The 16,268-nt window shown below is 48.7% G+C and overlaps 1 protein-coding gene across 3 annotated transcripts in view; it reads right to left on the reverse strand.

Moving 5' to 3' along the window:
- Window positions 1-408: 408 nt before the first annotated feature.
- Window positions 409-16,268, reverse strand: part of ADCY1 (adenylate cyclase 1) — a 99,099-nt gene continuing 83,239 nt past the window's right edge. For 2 of the 3 annotated variants that reach the window (XM_060171570.1, XM_007536398.3), the window contains 6 exons: window positions 15,455-15,571; window positions 13,940-14,086; window positions 12,709-12,807; window positions 7,316-7,430; window positions 5,273-5,397; window positions 409-2,173 (listed from right to left, as the gene is read on the reverse strand). In XM_060171570.1, the coding sequence (XP_060027553.1) occupies window positions 1,835-2,173; window positions 5,273-5,397; window positions 7,316-7,430; window positions 12,709-12,807; window positions 13,940-14,086; window positions 15,455-15,571 (942 nt within the window). In that variant the 3' untranslated portion in view covers window positions 409-1,834. Of the gene's footprint in view, window positions 2,174-5,272; window positions 5,398-7,315; window positions 7,431-12,708; window positions 12,827-13,939; window positions 14,087-15,454; window positions 15,572-16,268 lie in introns of those variants that run through there. The other variant, XM_060171571.1, reaches the window with a different exon arrangement.

The following is a 16,268-nucleotide window of genomic DNA, read 5'->3' on the forward strand; positions in this document are numbered from 1 at the left end:
AGAAGCTTCTAGAAGCCTCACTGCTGCTTCTGTAAAACAGTCAAGTGCCCAATGGCTTCCCTGCTGCCCATACTAGGCCTCGGGGGTGAGGCTCTGCTCAGAGTGAGCAGGGGCAGCAGCCCGTGGCCCTGAGGTACCATTCCTGCTGGCTTCCACCCAGAGGCGTAAGCCTGGCCTGCCTGGAACCCTGGGTCAGTGCTGAACCTGGTGCCACATAGGCCTGGCTCTTGCTGGGGTGCCTCCTGACACCCTGGCATCAGCTTGGCCACCTCTACAGGGTTCCTGATCACTTGGCAGACACCCAGCGCATCCAGGGATGGCCTCCTGGTTGTGCCTATGCTTCTGTCTCCCAACAGGGTGTCCCCCTCCTCAAGGTGTGGCCACACAGTATGGGGCAGTGCACTATCCTGTCCATCCTACCTGCCCCGCCCTATGTGGACACTTGAAGCAGAGACCAATTGCAGGTACACCCAGGGGACAGAACCAAGAACGAGCAGGGGCCACACAGGCGCGAGGCCCTTGAAATGACTAGGTGTTCCCCCAGAGGCTGAGCCCTTCCCCAGAGAGCAAGGTTGTGATGGGGCTCAGCATAGTGGATGTGTCTGGAACAGCAGGGGGCTGCCTCTCTGTTGTCTGTGTCCTAAGACCTGTGTTGCCCACAAGTGACCAGAGGGCTGACCACTGACCATGCTGGTGCTGCCCTACATTGAGATCCAAAATGCGTGCAGAGGTGTCACTCAGAGCGGTGGCCAGCTGGCCATCACCCTTCGGCTGTGAGGTCTCCTCTGGACAATCCCATTCCATGCCTCCCATTCCTCCCACCCCTCAACCCCTGCTTTCAAACTGCCCTTGGCCTACAGTGGAGAACTAGTCTCTGTTTGCCTCCTCTAATGACTTCTGGGGCTTCCTTCAGTCACACCCTTCCTTGAGGCCCTGCCCCCCCAGTGCCTCCAGCACACCCTTGGTCTCTGCCCTGACCAGAGAGATACATGTGAGAGATGCCCAGCTCAGAGAGCTGTGGACAGTCCCTCCCCACAAATTGGAGCAGGGACACTGGGACTCATGACTGTACAGGAGCTCCACAATGTCACACAACTCCTCCTAAGAGTGACTCCTACCAGAGTGACACCTTCCACTAATAAGCTCTCCCTTGGCCAGAAGAGTCAGTGGTCCTCAGACTCAGCCAATATGGGCACCCAGGACAGAAGGCAGGAGGAGATGGGCTGACCCCTTTTTCCCCCTTGGGCAGCCTGGCCAGGGGGGCAGAGAAAAGATTGGGTGGAAGCCAGGACACCCAGGGGGTCAGGTGAGTGCTCAGGCTGCACTTAATACTTGGAGATGTGGCTTCAAGGTCATTCCCTAGTCCCCAGCCCCAGGAATTCCAGAAGATGGACTTCTGGCTCAGATCAACTCCTCTTTTGCTGGAGAGACAGTAGTCACCTTCAGCCACACCATGGTGACAGGGACAGCTTATCATGCCTATCCAACACCGTCCACAGCAAGGCCAGCTCTGAGTTCCTGGGGGCTGCTGTCCCAGGCCTCTGGTGTGACTTCCAGGCACTTCCTCACTGGAAGCTAAGGAGGTGCTGACACCCCGAGCTGAATTGGCTCATCAGGCAGCTTGGCGTGCCCTGGGCTCCGGCAAAAGCCTTGTGGACACAAGGGTGCAAATGGGTGTTCTCCTCCCCCAAATCACCCCCAACCATGTCTGGACAGAGCCCTCACCCAGCCCAGCTGCCAGCCCCCTCCCCTGCTCTGTCGGTCTAGCTGTCCCTGCAGGAGCCCCCAGAGCTCCCCCAAGCATGCATGTCCTCTGCCCCCAGCAAGGCCTCCACTAAGCCTCCTTCCCAGCTGTTCCAGGAGGTGGGTGCTGGGTGGGGGGCCCAGAGGTGACCCCGGAGCCCTGCAGAGACCCCAGGTCAGCTCTGATGGGGAGACCAGCCACAGGAGACCCAGGGGGATGACCTGTGGGCAGTCTGTTGTGGAAGCCAGCTCTGCCATAAGGGTAGAGTTTGCGCCCTGAGTTCAGGGACCTGGTCTGGGAGCCACTGCCATCAGTCCTGCCCTCCAGGAAGTAGGTGAGCATCTCGCCTTTGCCCTTGACGCTGACTCTGCCGCGGCACACGAAGCTGTAGGTGCCCCGGTGCAGCAGTCGGTGGACCTCCTCTGTCACCTGCAGGCAGAGGAAAGGAGGGAGGGGGCGGTTGTCACCATACAAGAAAGGAGGAAAAGCCACTGTGGAGACATTCTAGTCAGAACCTGCTATCATTGAAATGGAACTCCAAGGCCAGTTGGTGGTACATCTGGTTGAGTACACATGCTACAATGTGCAAGGACCCAGGTTCAAGCCCCCGGCCCCCACCTGCAGGGGGAAAGCTTTGCAAGTGGTGAAGCAGTGCTATAGGTCCCCCCCCCCCTTTCTGTCTCTCTCCCCCGCTTCCCTCTCAATTTCGGGCTGTCTCTATCCAATAAATAAAAATAAAAATATAATAAAATTTAAAAATAAATAAATAAATAAAATGGAACTCCAGACTGCATCAGTTATGATCTATTATTGGTGAGAAAAGAACTTCAGTTTAAGGCTGGGGGTACAGATTGGCCTGCCAATGCCCATGTCCTGTGGAGAAGCAATTACAGAAGCCAGAACTCCCACCTTCTGCACACCATAAGGAATTCTGGTCCATATTCCCATAGGGAAAGAAATGTTAGGGGAAGATGACCAGAGGACTCTGAAGTCCAACTCCATCAGGACTCAGAGAGGAGAATAAAAAGGGTGGGTGGGGGGAGGACACTCAGAAGTAGTAGGTATGACTTAGAAAGGATGAAAAGGCAGGACCATAGGAAAAATGGGACATGTATGTGTGTGTGTGTGTGTGTGTGTGTGTGTACACACACACACATAGACACACCTTGGGAGAACTACTGCAGTTTCCAGTGGAAGGAATGGAGACACAAAACTTTGATCGTGGGAACAGTGTGGAATTTTACCCGTTATCTTATAATTTTGTAAGTCAGTATTAAATCGCTAATAGAAAAATTTTAAAAAGAACTTTAATTTGGGGGTCGGGCGGTGGCGCAGTGGGTTAAGCGCACGTGGTGCAAAGCGCAGGGACCGGCGTAAGGATCCCGGTTCGAGCCTCCGGCTCCCCACTTGCAGGGGAGTCGCTTCACAGGCGGTGAAGCAGGTCTGCAGGTGTCTATCTTCCCCCCCCTCTGTCTTCCCCTCCTCTCTCCATTTCTCTCTGTTCTATCCAACAATAAAGCAATGTCAACAATGGCAATAATAAGCGCAAGGAGGCTGCAACAACTAGGGCAACAAAAAGGGGGAAAAATGGCCTCCAGGAGCGGTGGATTCATGGTGCAGGCACCGAGCCCAGCAATAACCCTGGAGGAAAAAAAAAAAAGAACTTTAGTTTATATCTAATAGAGGCAAAAAAGAAAAGAGGAGTTCTAATTTGAATTTTAATTGTTTTATATTATTTATTAGGTCGGACAGAGAAAAACTGAGAGGGGAGAGGAGTTAGGAAGGGAGATAGAAAGAGACGCCTGCAGCACTGTGAAGCTTTCCCCCTGCAGGTGTAGAGCAGGGGCTCAAACCTGTGTCTTTGCACATTGTAACGTGTGCTCAAAGGATGCATCACCACCTGGCCACCTTAACTACTTTATTGGATTTGTTGGATATGGAAGTATAGCCCTGTCATCTTATAATTTTGTAAATCTTTATAAAGTCACTAATGAAATTTTAAAAAATAATAAGGCTTTTGACAAGCTGACAAGATGGCAAGAGACAGTGAACACCCTTACATTTAAGGCAAAACTTACCAGTCAGTTTCTAACCATTCTGCACATCAAAAGATAAGGCACCACACCTGGCCACTGACTAGAGATCTGCCCCCTGTCAGCAGGGGTGCTACTGACACTTCCCTCTACCCAGCTTTCCACAGACCCAGTTTTCTCTGAAATAGACAGCCAGAACATCCTGCCTAGCAGAAGGCAGCTGGATCTCTCCCTGCTGACAGGCCTCCCAGTCTCACCTGGGAGGCATATGGCTCCTTTTTGCTGTCCACCCTACCCTTTTTTGGTGACTATTTCTTAACTTGTTTGTTTCAATAAATTTTATAAAACTTTTGCAATTATCTCAGACTCTCTCCCTGGTCCCCTTTGCATCAGTGACCAGAAAAAGGCGAAATATGTCTTCAGGTGGAACTGGACTCCAGGCCCAAGCTCTCTGCACTCCAGTAACCCAGGAGTTTACTAGGACTAACAAGTACTAGTTCAGCGTGGGGCAGGGGGAAGTGGCAGCAAGCATGTTAGCTTTCCTCCGGCTTTTTCCCTGTCTCCAGGATGTGGCTCTGAGACTCCCTCCACAAACCCCGGTGATTTTAGATATAAAGACTCTTCCCATCTGAAGTGCAGGCTCAAGATCCTTAAGGTGTTTCTAGCAGCCCTCCTCAATACCACGCCAGCAGGCTTGATGTGACTCATGTCAGCCTGGCTGGAACTCAGTCCCTGCCTCCCCCACAGTAAGTGCCCTCAAGCCTGGTCCTGGTCTGGCATTATGTCTCATTGTTGCTCCTGAAACACCTGGCAGGGCAGGAAAGACAGCATAATGGTTACGCAAACAGTCTCTCATGCTCGAGGCTCTAAAGCCTCAGGTTCAATCCGCTGCACCACCATAAGCCAGAGCTAAAGAAAAAAAAAAAAAAAAAGCCGCAAGCTCTGTTAGCAAGCTCTCTCTCTCCATATATATGTATTAAATAGAGACAGGGGCTGGCTGCTGGTGCATCCAGTAGAGTTCACAAACACACTCAATGCTCAAGAACCCAGGTTTAAGCCCCTGGTCCTCAGCTGCAGACAGGAAGCTTCATAAGTAATGAAGCAGGTCTGCAGGTGTCTATTTCTCTCTCCACTTCCATCTCCCTCTTGCCTCTCAATTTCTATCTCTATTGAAAATAATAAATAAATAAATAAATAAATAAAGTCAGAGAAAGTGAAAGGTGAAAGAGGCCACAGCACCAAAGCTTCCTTCAATGCCGTGGGGGCCAGGTTTGAACCTGGATCTTGTACCTGGCAAAGCAGCAGAGCTATTTTGCAGCCCAGCAAGTGCCCCTTGGGGACATAAAGGGGGAAGATGGTGAGAGGTGAGTCCTGATGTCTGGGGCTGGGAACCTGTGCTGAGCAGCACACACTGAGGGCTAGGTGGGGCCTTTGCCCGCCCCTCCTCTGCCTCCCCACCTGCACCTGAGTCTCGGGGCCCCTGAGGTGCACTGACCTGGATTCTACCCTGGACCCCTGTGCTGTCCATGCGGCTGGCCACATTGACCGTGTTGCCCCAGATGTCGTACTGCGGTCTGCGAGCACCAATCACTCCGGCCACCACGGGGCCCACGTTGATTCCTGGAAGGCAGTAGGATATGGGCGTGTAGCTTGGGCGTGGCTCCGTAGGCAAAGGCTGTTCCAGTGAGATCCAGCACCCTTGGACCCACTGAGTACCATGCCCCTCACCAAAGCAGGGGTCCCACAGTAGGGGTGGCGGTGTCCAGCTTCTGCCTGCACCCTGCCTGCTGAACTGTGGCAACTAGGAAGGCAATCCTGACCCTTAATATGACCCCAGGATAAATCCACCCAGGAAACAGGTGGGGCAGTGGAGCTCCCAGCAGAGTGCATGCCTTAACATGTGCAAGGACCTGGGTTCAAACCCCTGGTTTCCATCTGCAGTGGGGGAGCTTCACAAATTGGTGAAGCAGGTCTCTAGTCCCCCCCACACACCTTTCCTCCTTTCCTCTTAATTTCTGTCTGTACAAAAACAAATACAGGTTACCTATATACACACACACACACACACACACACACACACACACACACGTCCCTGGTTCTCACCTGCAAGGTGGTGGTGGTGGGGAATTTCTACAAGCAGCAAGTGTTTCACTTTCTCCCTATCATTCACTCTCTGTCAATAAGGAGAGAGAGAGAGAGAGAGAGAGAGAGAGAGAGAGAGAGAGAAGAGGGAAGAGAAAGAAAAGACTGGCCACTGAGAATGGTAGAGCAGTACAGATATAGAGCTCCAGAGATAACTCTAGCTGCAAAAACAAACAAACAAAACAGAAGTCTAACAAGGACTGGCAAGATAGCTCCCCTGAGTAGTGTGCCTGCTTTGCCCTATCCACTACCCAGATATAAACTGGGCCCCCACTACATGAGGAAACTTTGCTACTGTGCTGTCTGTATCTGACTGTCTCTATAAACTGAAGAAGTCAGCTCAGAATAGTAAAAGTCTGATGATGATGGTGGTGGTAATGATGAAATAAGTGGAAGGCTGGGTGTTCAGTCTGCAGAGCCTCTGCTGCATGTTCCAGAAGGAACAGGAGTGGCTCCTGATTCCCTAAGACAACCACATGCCTTTCAAGGTGTGGAGCCCAGGCAGACTGGGCTGATTCAGAAAGTTCTCAAAGGAGCAAGAAGTTCCTTCTCCCTATGTGGGCTGAGGCTCACACAGGCCTAGAACCACCCACAGGGCCTGGTGCCCCCAAACCCCTCCTGAATCTGCAGGAGCTTTCTGGCTCGGGTTGCCCTCCCTGTAACTTGCCATTCAGTACCCATGCTTGGATCTTCTACACTCAGTCAAGGGGGGTCAGATGTGTCTGCCATGGACCCAGTCAGCCCCCCAGGGCCTGGGTAGTGGGGTGTGGGCATGGTGTGGGGGAAGAGAGCAAAGAGGCAGGACTGAGTGGTGTGAGGGGCCAGAGATATGGCTCAGTGGGTAAAGCACTTGTTGCCATGTGTGCAACCCAAGTTCAAATCCTGATACCCCATGGGAGTATCTGAGGACTGAAGGGTAGGGGGTGGCAGGAGCTCCAGTGCGATGCTATCTCTCCTTTTCTCTATCTCCAGGTAAAAGAGGCCTAAGAGTGGTGAAATCACTCATGCTCAAAACCCTGGCTCTACAAACTGACTGGTTGATTGACTGATTGGGTAGTGTGAGCTTAGAAGAGCTCTAGCCCAAGCAAGGTGGACATGGAAGAAAAGTATCAAAGTGGGAACTTTCCAGATGGCTGTTGAAACAGAGAGAGACCACACCACCACCAACAACAACAACCTGGACACCCCAACCCACTTAGAGGATACTGACCCAGCCTGCCAGGTGGGAGGACCTAGGCATGAGTATCCAGGCCTCACAGAGCTGGTCATCCAGACAGGGAGTCCGGCACTGGCAGCATGAGGAACGGCCTTTCTCACCAGCAAGCCTGCAGACCTGTCTCCTGTCATGTCCACACCTCTGCTATCCCAAGCCTGGGGTGCTATGCCAGGGACTCACCCACACGGAGTACGAAGTCATTGTAAGACTGGTAGTTGATCTCGTCCAGGACGTCAAACATGTCGATGGCGAAGTCGGCCAGCGTACTGAGGTGGGTGGAGATGCACTTCTTAGCCTGTGTGAGGACAGGGGGCGGTCACTCTGTGCAGAGGGTGCAAGGGTGGGGAGGTTAAGGACCCCCACAGGAGACCAGCCTGGAAACCCTAGGGGAGCCTGAGCCCACACCCACAATATGGACACCTCCCTCCCCACTTCCTAGTGTATGTGCATTGCCGTATTCTACACTATGGGACTGATGGGGGGGTGTACTCCCCAAAGTTCCTGGTTCCTGAGGGCAGAGAATGAACCCACCCAGAGGCCAGTCTGTCTGAGCCCAGACCACTTCCTCCTACAGACAAGAAGCCTGCAGGCCACCTGGGAGAGGACTCATATCCAAAACATCCAAAGATATATTTTTCCTTTTATCAAAGAAGGGGTTTGCAAAGTTCTTATCCCATTCTAGGGAGTTATTTTTACTATGATTTCTATCTCTGAGCAGAATTTTTAAAAAATTATGAATTGTGTCATTAGTGTTCTATCTAAAAAATTTAGCAAAAAGTCCAATGTCACCTAGATTTGTTTTATAATTCCCATCTTATCCTTTAGAAGTTTTGTGAAGTTGCATTTCAAAGTTAGTTCTATAATTTGAGTTGATTTTTGTGAAGCATACAATCAGAACTGTGCATGAAACCAGAACCATTTATTGAAACAGTTGTTTTTGTGTCCCACTGCACTGCCTTTGTTCCTTTGTCAGACAGAGATCATCTGACCATACTGATGTGGCTCAATTTCTGGACTTTCCAGTCTGTTCCATTGATAGAATCAACCGTTGCCTCTGCCACACTGACCTGATTCTGGTAGCTTTCTACTAAGTCTTGAAGTCAGGTAGAGTTCTCCACCTTTATCCTATTGAAGTTGCATTGTGTTAACTTTACTCTGTGACTTTTCCCTCTTTGTGTCAACTTGGGATCGGTTAGTCATTATCACAAAACAACCTTCTGGAATCTAGACTGGGATTGCATTGCATCTCCAGATCAAATTAGGAATAACTAATATTTTAACAATATTTAATCTTCCTGTAGAGGAACATTGCATTTCTTCCCATTTATTTAGATCATCTTTTAAAAAAAGTTTATTTATTCCCTTTTGTTGCCCTTTTTGTTTTACTGTTATAGTTTTGTTGTCATTGTTGGATAGAACAGAGAAATGGAGAGAGGAGGGGAAGACAGAGAGGGGGAGAGAAAGATAGACACCTGCAGACCTGCTTCATTGCTTGTGAAGCAACTCCCCTACAGGTGGGGAGCCGGGGGCTTGAACCGGGATCCTTACGTGGGTCCTTCCGCTTTGCACCACGTATGCTTAACCTTTTGCACTACCGCCCGACTCCCTATTTAGATCATCTTTAATTTCTTTTATCAGAATTTTATGGCTTCCTCATAGAGATATTATATATTTTGTTAAGCCAATGCCTAGTATTTATTTTAGATAGGGACAGAGAGAGAGGCAGACACCATAGCATTGATGTTTCATTGACTGTGTGTGTGGTAGGGGGCTGGCTTGAATCTTGGTCCTGCACATGGCAAAGCTTGCACTTGCCTAATGAGCTATGTCAGCAGTCCAGTAATTATGATATTCTCAGAATCCACTTGCTGAGAGCTGACTCCTATTTGTTTATCTTATCTCCTACAATCTTTCTGTAGGACATTTGTAGTTCTAGGAGTCTTTTAAAAAATGGATTCTTTTAAGTATTCTACAAAGACCATCATGTCATCTGTAATGAAAGATAGAGTTGTTTTTTTTTTTTAAATCTTCCTTATCAGTCTGTATGCCTTTTATTTCTTTTTCTCATCTTAGTGATTGAGGACTTCCAGTATGAATGGTGACGGGACCTTGCTGTCTTGTTCTTAACACAATCCTTGATTTAAGGGGGGAGGCAGATATTTCTCTTTTATGCCAGTCCACAGGGATTTTGTAGATGTTCTGTTATTACTATTGGGGGGATTAATGGTTTATAGTCAACAGTAAATACAGTTGTTGGTACATGTGTAAAATTTCTCAGTTTTCTTTAAAGCACGCTCACGCCCAGCTTAGGTCCTCCTCCACCATCCTGCACCAGGACCTGAAAGCCCCCAGCCTCACCCCCACAACCTCACCACCCAACCACCACAAACCCACCCCAGTCCCCCCATCCCATTCCTACAGTCTGCTGAGGTTTGTTGTTGTTGTCTTTTAATTAGAAATGGGTACTGGCAGGTGCAAAATTATCTTTCTAAATCAATTGAGATAATCATTATTTCTCCTCTTTCCTCTGCTAATATGGTGTCTTTTGTTTAATTGGTTTTGAAATCCTGAACCAGCCTTGCAGATATGGAATAAATATGACTGTTTTGTGGTATATAATTATTTTCATGCGCTGCTGTACTTATTCAACTGGCTCATATTTGTTGTACGCTAATGCATTTACATTCATGAAAACACTGACTTAATTCTTTGATGTTCATTGGTTTAATAGAAATGGCTGTGCTTTTATTTACATTATTAATAATTAATGTTTCCCCCCTCTCTCTTTTTTCTTCACTCACATAGCTAGATGCCACAAATTTCATCGATCTTTTCAGAGTGCCAGTTTTTGGTTTCATTTTATCGTTTTCAGTTTCACTGCTTTGCGCTCTAGTTTTTTTGTTTGTTTGTTTGGCTTTGCTTTCTGTTTATGTTGCTCTTCTTTCTCTAGCTTTACAGGTTGGAAATTTAGGTCATTGGTTTTGAATCATTCTTTCCTAGTTTGTGAAAACTATGATACAAAGATTTTAAAATTTTTATTATCTTTATTTATTTGATAGAGACAGCCATATATGGAGAGGGAAGGGAGAGACAGAGAGGAAGAGAGAAAGGAAGACACCTGCAGCACTGCTTCACCACTTGCAAAGCTTTCCCCCTGCAGGTGGGAAACGGGGGCTTGAACCCAGGTCCTTGTGCATTGTATCATGTGTGCTCAACCAGGTGCATCATCACCTGCCACCTACCCCATACAAAGATCTTAAAGTGTGGATTTGTTCCACCCCACACATCTTGATGAGTCAGTGATTTAATATTGATTTACAAAATTATAAGATAACAGGGGTACCACTTCATACCATTGGAGTTCTGTGTCCCCATCCCCCTCCAATGGAAACTGCAATAGATCTTCCCAGGTAATAGATATGGGTAGGCTATCTATATTGTCCATTTTTCATTACTTCTATGGTCCTGCCTTCACTTCCTTTCTAAGTTTCCCCTACACCTACTACTATTTTAGAGTGTCTTTCCTTTTCCCTCTTCTCTCTCTGATAAGAGAAACAGTGCCTGGCTTCCTCTGGTGTTTTCCAGATTCTCTTCCCTTCTGTTTTGGTATAAAAAAGGGGGATTCTAGGATGCATTGGATTGACCTTCCCGTGGTGCATCCCGTGAGTACCCATTCATTGGGGAAACTGACGATCCTTCCTAGCCGACTGAATCCACATGGATCCCAGTCACTTTCAAAGCCAGCAACAAGCAGCTCCTGACAGCTTTCAATCTGACGCTGTTGACTGGCTATGGAAGAAGGGCAAACGCTAGAAGAAGAAGGGGGATTCTCAACAAGGGCAACAAAAGGGAATAAATAAATAAAATAAATATTAAAAAAATATTAAAATAAAATAAATATTTAAAAAAAGGGGGATTCTGGAGGGCCAAGAGGTGGTGCACCTGGTTAGGTGCACAAACTACAATGCACAAGGATCAGAGTTCAAGTCCCTGGTCCTCACCTGCAGGGAGGGAAGCTTCACAAGTGGTGAAGTAGAGCTGCAGGTGTCTCCCTTTCTATCTCCACTCCCCTCTCAATTTCTCTGTCTCTATCCAATAATAAATAAATTAAATAATTAATTAATTAAAATAAAATAAAATAAAATAAGATAAAATAAAATGGATTCCTGGTGACAAACATTCTGGGTCCCGGTGGAATTGAGGTTCAGAGCTACCTGGTAAGAACATGTGTTACATCGTTTCTGTTCCTCTATTCTTGTTTAGACGTGTTCATGCCCCCATTGTTACGTCTTGGCAAATGCGCTATGTGAGTTTCAGCAGAAATGTTCTCTGCTGGTGATGATGGTTTTGTGTATCGATGCCAATTACACTCACTTGATTTATGATGGTTCGATCGATGATGGTTCAGTTTGATTACCTTTACTGCCTTTAGGCTCACTGAGCCTACAGATTCCTGTTAGAGGGGTACTAAAGACATCTCATAAGAGTAGGTTGACTGGCTGGGGAGATAGTACAGTAAACAGCAATGATCTTTCATACCTGAGGCTCTAAGGTCTAAGGTTCAATCCCCAGCACAACCATAAGCCAGAGCTGAACAAGGGCTCTGGTGGAAAATGACATTAAGTTGGGAGCAAAAACATTTTGCAAACACCTATCACCAGAAATTGGGAAATTGTACCCATGGGTCAACAACTGTATTGTAACCCATTAACCCTCCACCCCTAGTAAATGATCAAAGAAAGAAAAAGTGCATTCTCTTGTTTCTCTGTGAAACTCAGGTATTTTAACACTCTGTTAAATGAAGAAATCTTAAAGCTTGCAGTTCTTTTTTTATTATTATCTTTATTTATTTATTGGATAAAGTCAGCCAGAAATTGAGAGAAGTAGGAGAGATAGAAAGGGAGAGAGAAGAGGGAGAGACAGAGAGACACCTGCAGATGTGCCTAACCACTTGCAAAGCTTTCCCTCTGCAGGTGGGGACTGGGGGCTCAGACCCGGGTCCTTGTGCATTGTAACATGTATGCTCAACAAGGTGTGCCACCACCCAGCCCCCAAAAGCTTGCAGTTCTTGGAGAGCTACCTTTTTAAAATAATTTGCTCATTGCTTCTGATCATTTTCCTTGTTCTGAACTTTGCTTTATCTGAAGTTCATCTTTGCTAATGCTAACACTGGGTCTATTTAAACTCTCTTCAAGACAGTGAGTCATTATCTACTGTATTTATCATAGTTTTCTACTCACTGCATTATTTCCCCCCTTTTTTTAGTAGAGAAAATCTGAGGACTTCATTCCCAGTTCTGCACTGAGAGGGAGGAATTCTCACTGGAGCTGGGCCTGCAGATCTAGGTGGTCCCATGGGGATGTGGGGCTGGAAGGGGGGGAGGCAAGGACAGGGGCTAGGGCTGGTGGAAGCCCCTAGGAGATATCCTCTGTGGTGACTTTCCATGAGCCATTGTGTCCCAGAGATCCCATTAACAACACAAAGGACAAACAGAGACTAAAGCTGAGACCCTGCCAGGGTCCCAGAACAGTTGGGACTAAGCCAATCCAGTCCCCAAGCAGGCAGTAACTCACCTTGATCCCGGCCATGGGCGCCAGGCCCACAGCAGCCATGTAGGTGCTGCCGATGGTCTTGATCTTCTCCAGGTCCTTGTAAAAATCTTTGTCCATCAGCTTTGTTTAAAACACAAAACTGTTAAAGGTTACATAACATTTCAGACAAGTCACCGGGGCACTAAGACTCCTGGAGAGTTGCCACTGAGCACTTTCTAGAAAGCAAGGCCTTCCATGGGTGCTTGACTAGGTCTGCAGTCAGACAGAGCAGCGCAGATCTGGGGACAGGGTAGGGGGATAGGGGGTTCCAGGGGAAGTGCGTATTTCAAAGAAGAGGACAGACCTGGGGTGTTGACATGGCCCACCTGGTTGAGTGCACATGTTACTACCATGCACAAGGACCTATGTTCCAGTCCCCTCTCCCCACCAGCAAGGGGGAAGCTTCAGGAGCAGTGAAGCAGGTCTTCAGCTATCTCTCTCCCTCTCTATCTCTCTTCCTCCCCTCTCAATTTCTCTGCCCTATCAAATAAAAACAGGGGTGGGGGGAGTCTAAAGCAGTGGATTCACTGTGCAGGCACCAAGCACCAGCAATAACCCTGGTGACAATTAAACAAAAAGGAGGAGGAGGAGGAAAAAGAAGAGACAGAGGGGCAGAAGGAGGAATAGAATGAAGAACAGGAAGAAGAGAAAGAGGAGGAATAGCACAGAACAGATTGTGCCCAGACCTTGCAGGTTGAGAGTCACCAGAGAAGAGAACAGGGTCCTCCCAGGTTCATTCCCCAGTATGACCATCAGCCAGAACTGAGCATGGCACTGGGAGAATAAATAGGTAAATAAATAGATACAAAACACACAGGTTCATGGCGGGGGACCCCCAAGCTTCATGTGACAGCTCCCAGGATGCCTTTTTCTCACATTACCCTGATCCCATTCCAGGGCAGACTGGAATCTCCTTGCCTGCCCTTTAGGTGAGTCTGAGCAGCCCTGGTGCCTCCAAAGACAAGGACAGGGCCAGCACCCGGCTTGCAGCACTCAGTGCCCACCCAGGCTCCCTCTCCCCTGACCTGAGAGGGCAAGGGCTCCTCTAGGCACGGCTTAGCCCTCAGGGCTTAGCAGGGACACACATGCTATGCTTTCTCCCCTACTGCTCAGGAGAAGTGTTGGCCCGCTGGGCCCCTGGGAACATAGAAGGGTGGCCCCTGGCTCCAAGCCGGACAGGTCTGCCCCTAGGTGGGGTCCAGGCGGCCCTTACCTCATCGAAGTCCGCGATAATCTCATTGAGCAACCGCAGGCATTCCACACCCATGTTGTTGCCATCCAGCTCGATGTAGAAGTCGTTGAAGTTGGGGATGGAGGCGAACATGACACCCACCTGCGAGTATGACTGGTAGTAGAGGTCCTGAGGGGTCAAAGGTCAAGGGATCAGCACCCTATACACGTGGCCAGAGTACCCAGTCATTGCAGGGAGGTCCCAGGACCCCCCAACCCCAGGTTAGGGGCAAGGTGGGTCTGAGCTCAGGTGCAGAGTGAGGGCAAGAGAGGCAGCAGGGAAGGATGAATGGGATGAGGGTAACATGAGAAAAAGGCATCCTGCCAGCTGTCACATGAAGCTTGGGTTCCCCCCGAATGAACCTGTGTGTTTTGTATCTATTTATTTACCTATTTATTCTCCCAGTTCCCTGATCAGTTCTGGCTGATGGTCAGACTTGGGTTTGAACCTGGGGCTTCAGAGCCTTAGACACCAATTTCTTATTTATTTATTTATTTATTTATTTATTTATTATTGGATGGTACAGAGAGAAGCTGAGAGGGAAGGTGGAAGTAGAGGAGAGAAAGAGAGACACAGCACTGCTTCACCACTTGTAAAGCTTTCCCCCTGCAGGTGGGGATGAGGACTTGAATCTGGGTCATTGAGCTTGGTAACACAGAGCTCAACTGGGTGTCACCTCTTGGCCCCAACAAAAGAATCTTTTAACCATTACATAACCATTACACTATTTCCCCAGCCTGAGCCACCACTACTACTACCACTACCAGTGCTTCTACTACTACTACTACCACTACTATTTTAATGTGGGGATTTTAGTAATCTGGGGAGGAGAAAGAGGAGAGGGAGTGGGCTGGGGGGAGGCCTTGGGGTGCTGGTGCATGATGGTTTGTTAACTAACTTGTTTATTTATTTATCTTTTCCACCAGGACTATCTCTGGGGCTCAGTGCCCACACTACAAATTCACTGCTTCCAGTGGCCATTTTTCCTTTGTTTTTATTTTATTAGGTAAGACAGAGAAATTGAGATGAAAGGAAAGACAGAGAGGGAGAGAAACCTTCAGCCCTGCTTTACCTCATGTGAAGCTTCCCCCCCTGCAGGTGAGGAACAGGGGCTCAACCCCAGGTCTTGGTGCATGGTAACATGTGCACTCAACCAGGTGTACCAAGCCCAGGCCTCTGGGATAGTTTATTTTTGAAGTGGCATTTGACCATCCTGCTCTGTGCTGATGGTGGTGCCATGACTTTACCCAACAGGCAGGTCCTGCAGCCAGGAAGCTCCAAGAAGCCACTGGACACTGAATCCATTCTCCTTTCTCACCCAGGTGGGGGTGCCAGGCTCTCTCAAGGAATCCAAGGAGGAGCCCAGTAATCTCAAGGGTCCAGCCCCTGGCCACACCCACTGAGGGCTGAGGGTGCCTCTCACCTGCAGAACCCACCCCTCCTCCCCCAGCTTAGCCCCTGGCAGTGCCCAGGGGGTTGGGGGGGGGTCGTACTCACCATGTTGCGGGGGTTAGACATGAGGAAGTGCTGGGCCACATGGGCGGGCAGCAGGTTGAAGAGGATGCGCTTGTTGTCCAGCTTCACGCGCTCCATGTCGTCCCTCTCCTCCTCTGCCTGGGGAGGAGGCCCATCAGTGGCTTCCCAGTCCAGCCACTCTGTCTCCCCCCATGATAGATGAACCCCCTGTGCACTGTCCCCCCACATGTAGGCCCCTATCTATGGTCATCCAGTTTCAGCAAAAACACAGATCAGTCAGCTTAGCCAGAAGACACCCCCATTCTTTAATCTGCTCACCACCATAGGAGACTTGAATCCTCCTCATTCTCCTCCCTCTCGCCCTCCCTCAGGCAAGAAACAGCACCCAGAACTGCCCTCCACCAGCATCCTGTCAGTTCAATCCTGTTAGCCACAAAGCTAGCTCCTCCTCCACTACAAATCTCCATCCACTGTCCCTTCCCTTCCTGGGTCATAAGCTCCGGCTTTGCTGTTGTTTATCTGGAGATCCCCATACCTATCCTGGGGGGATCTGAATAACACCTGTCTTACTGTGCTTTAATGAGTCCGGGCTTATTCTTCTTCCACACACACACATTTTTTTAAGGTAAATATATTCCTCATATTCTTTTTTATCTTTATTTATTTGATAGAGACAGCCAGAAATCGAGGGAAAGGGAAGATAGAGACAGAGAGACACCTGTGGATCTGCTTCACCACTTGCATAGCTTTCCTTCTGCAAGTGGGGACTGACTGGGGGCTTGAACCTGGGTCCTTGTGCAGTGTAATGTGTGTGCTCAACCAGGTACACCACCAC

Source organism: Erinaceus europaeus, chromosome 14 (assembly GCF_950295315.1).
Source record: "Erinaceus europaeus chromosome 14, mEriEur2.1, whole genome shotgun sequence".
Classification (NCBI taxonomy): Eukaryota; Metazoa; Chordata; class Mammalia; order Eulipotyphla; family Erinaceidae; genus Erinaceus; species Erinaceus europaeus.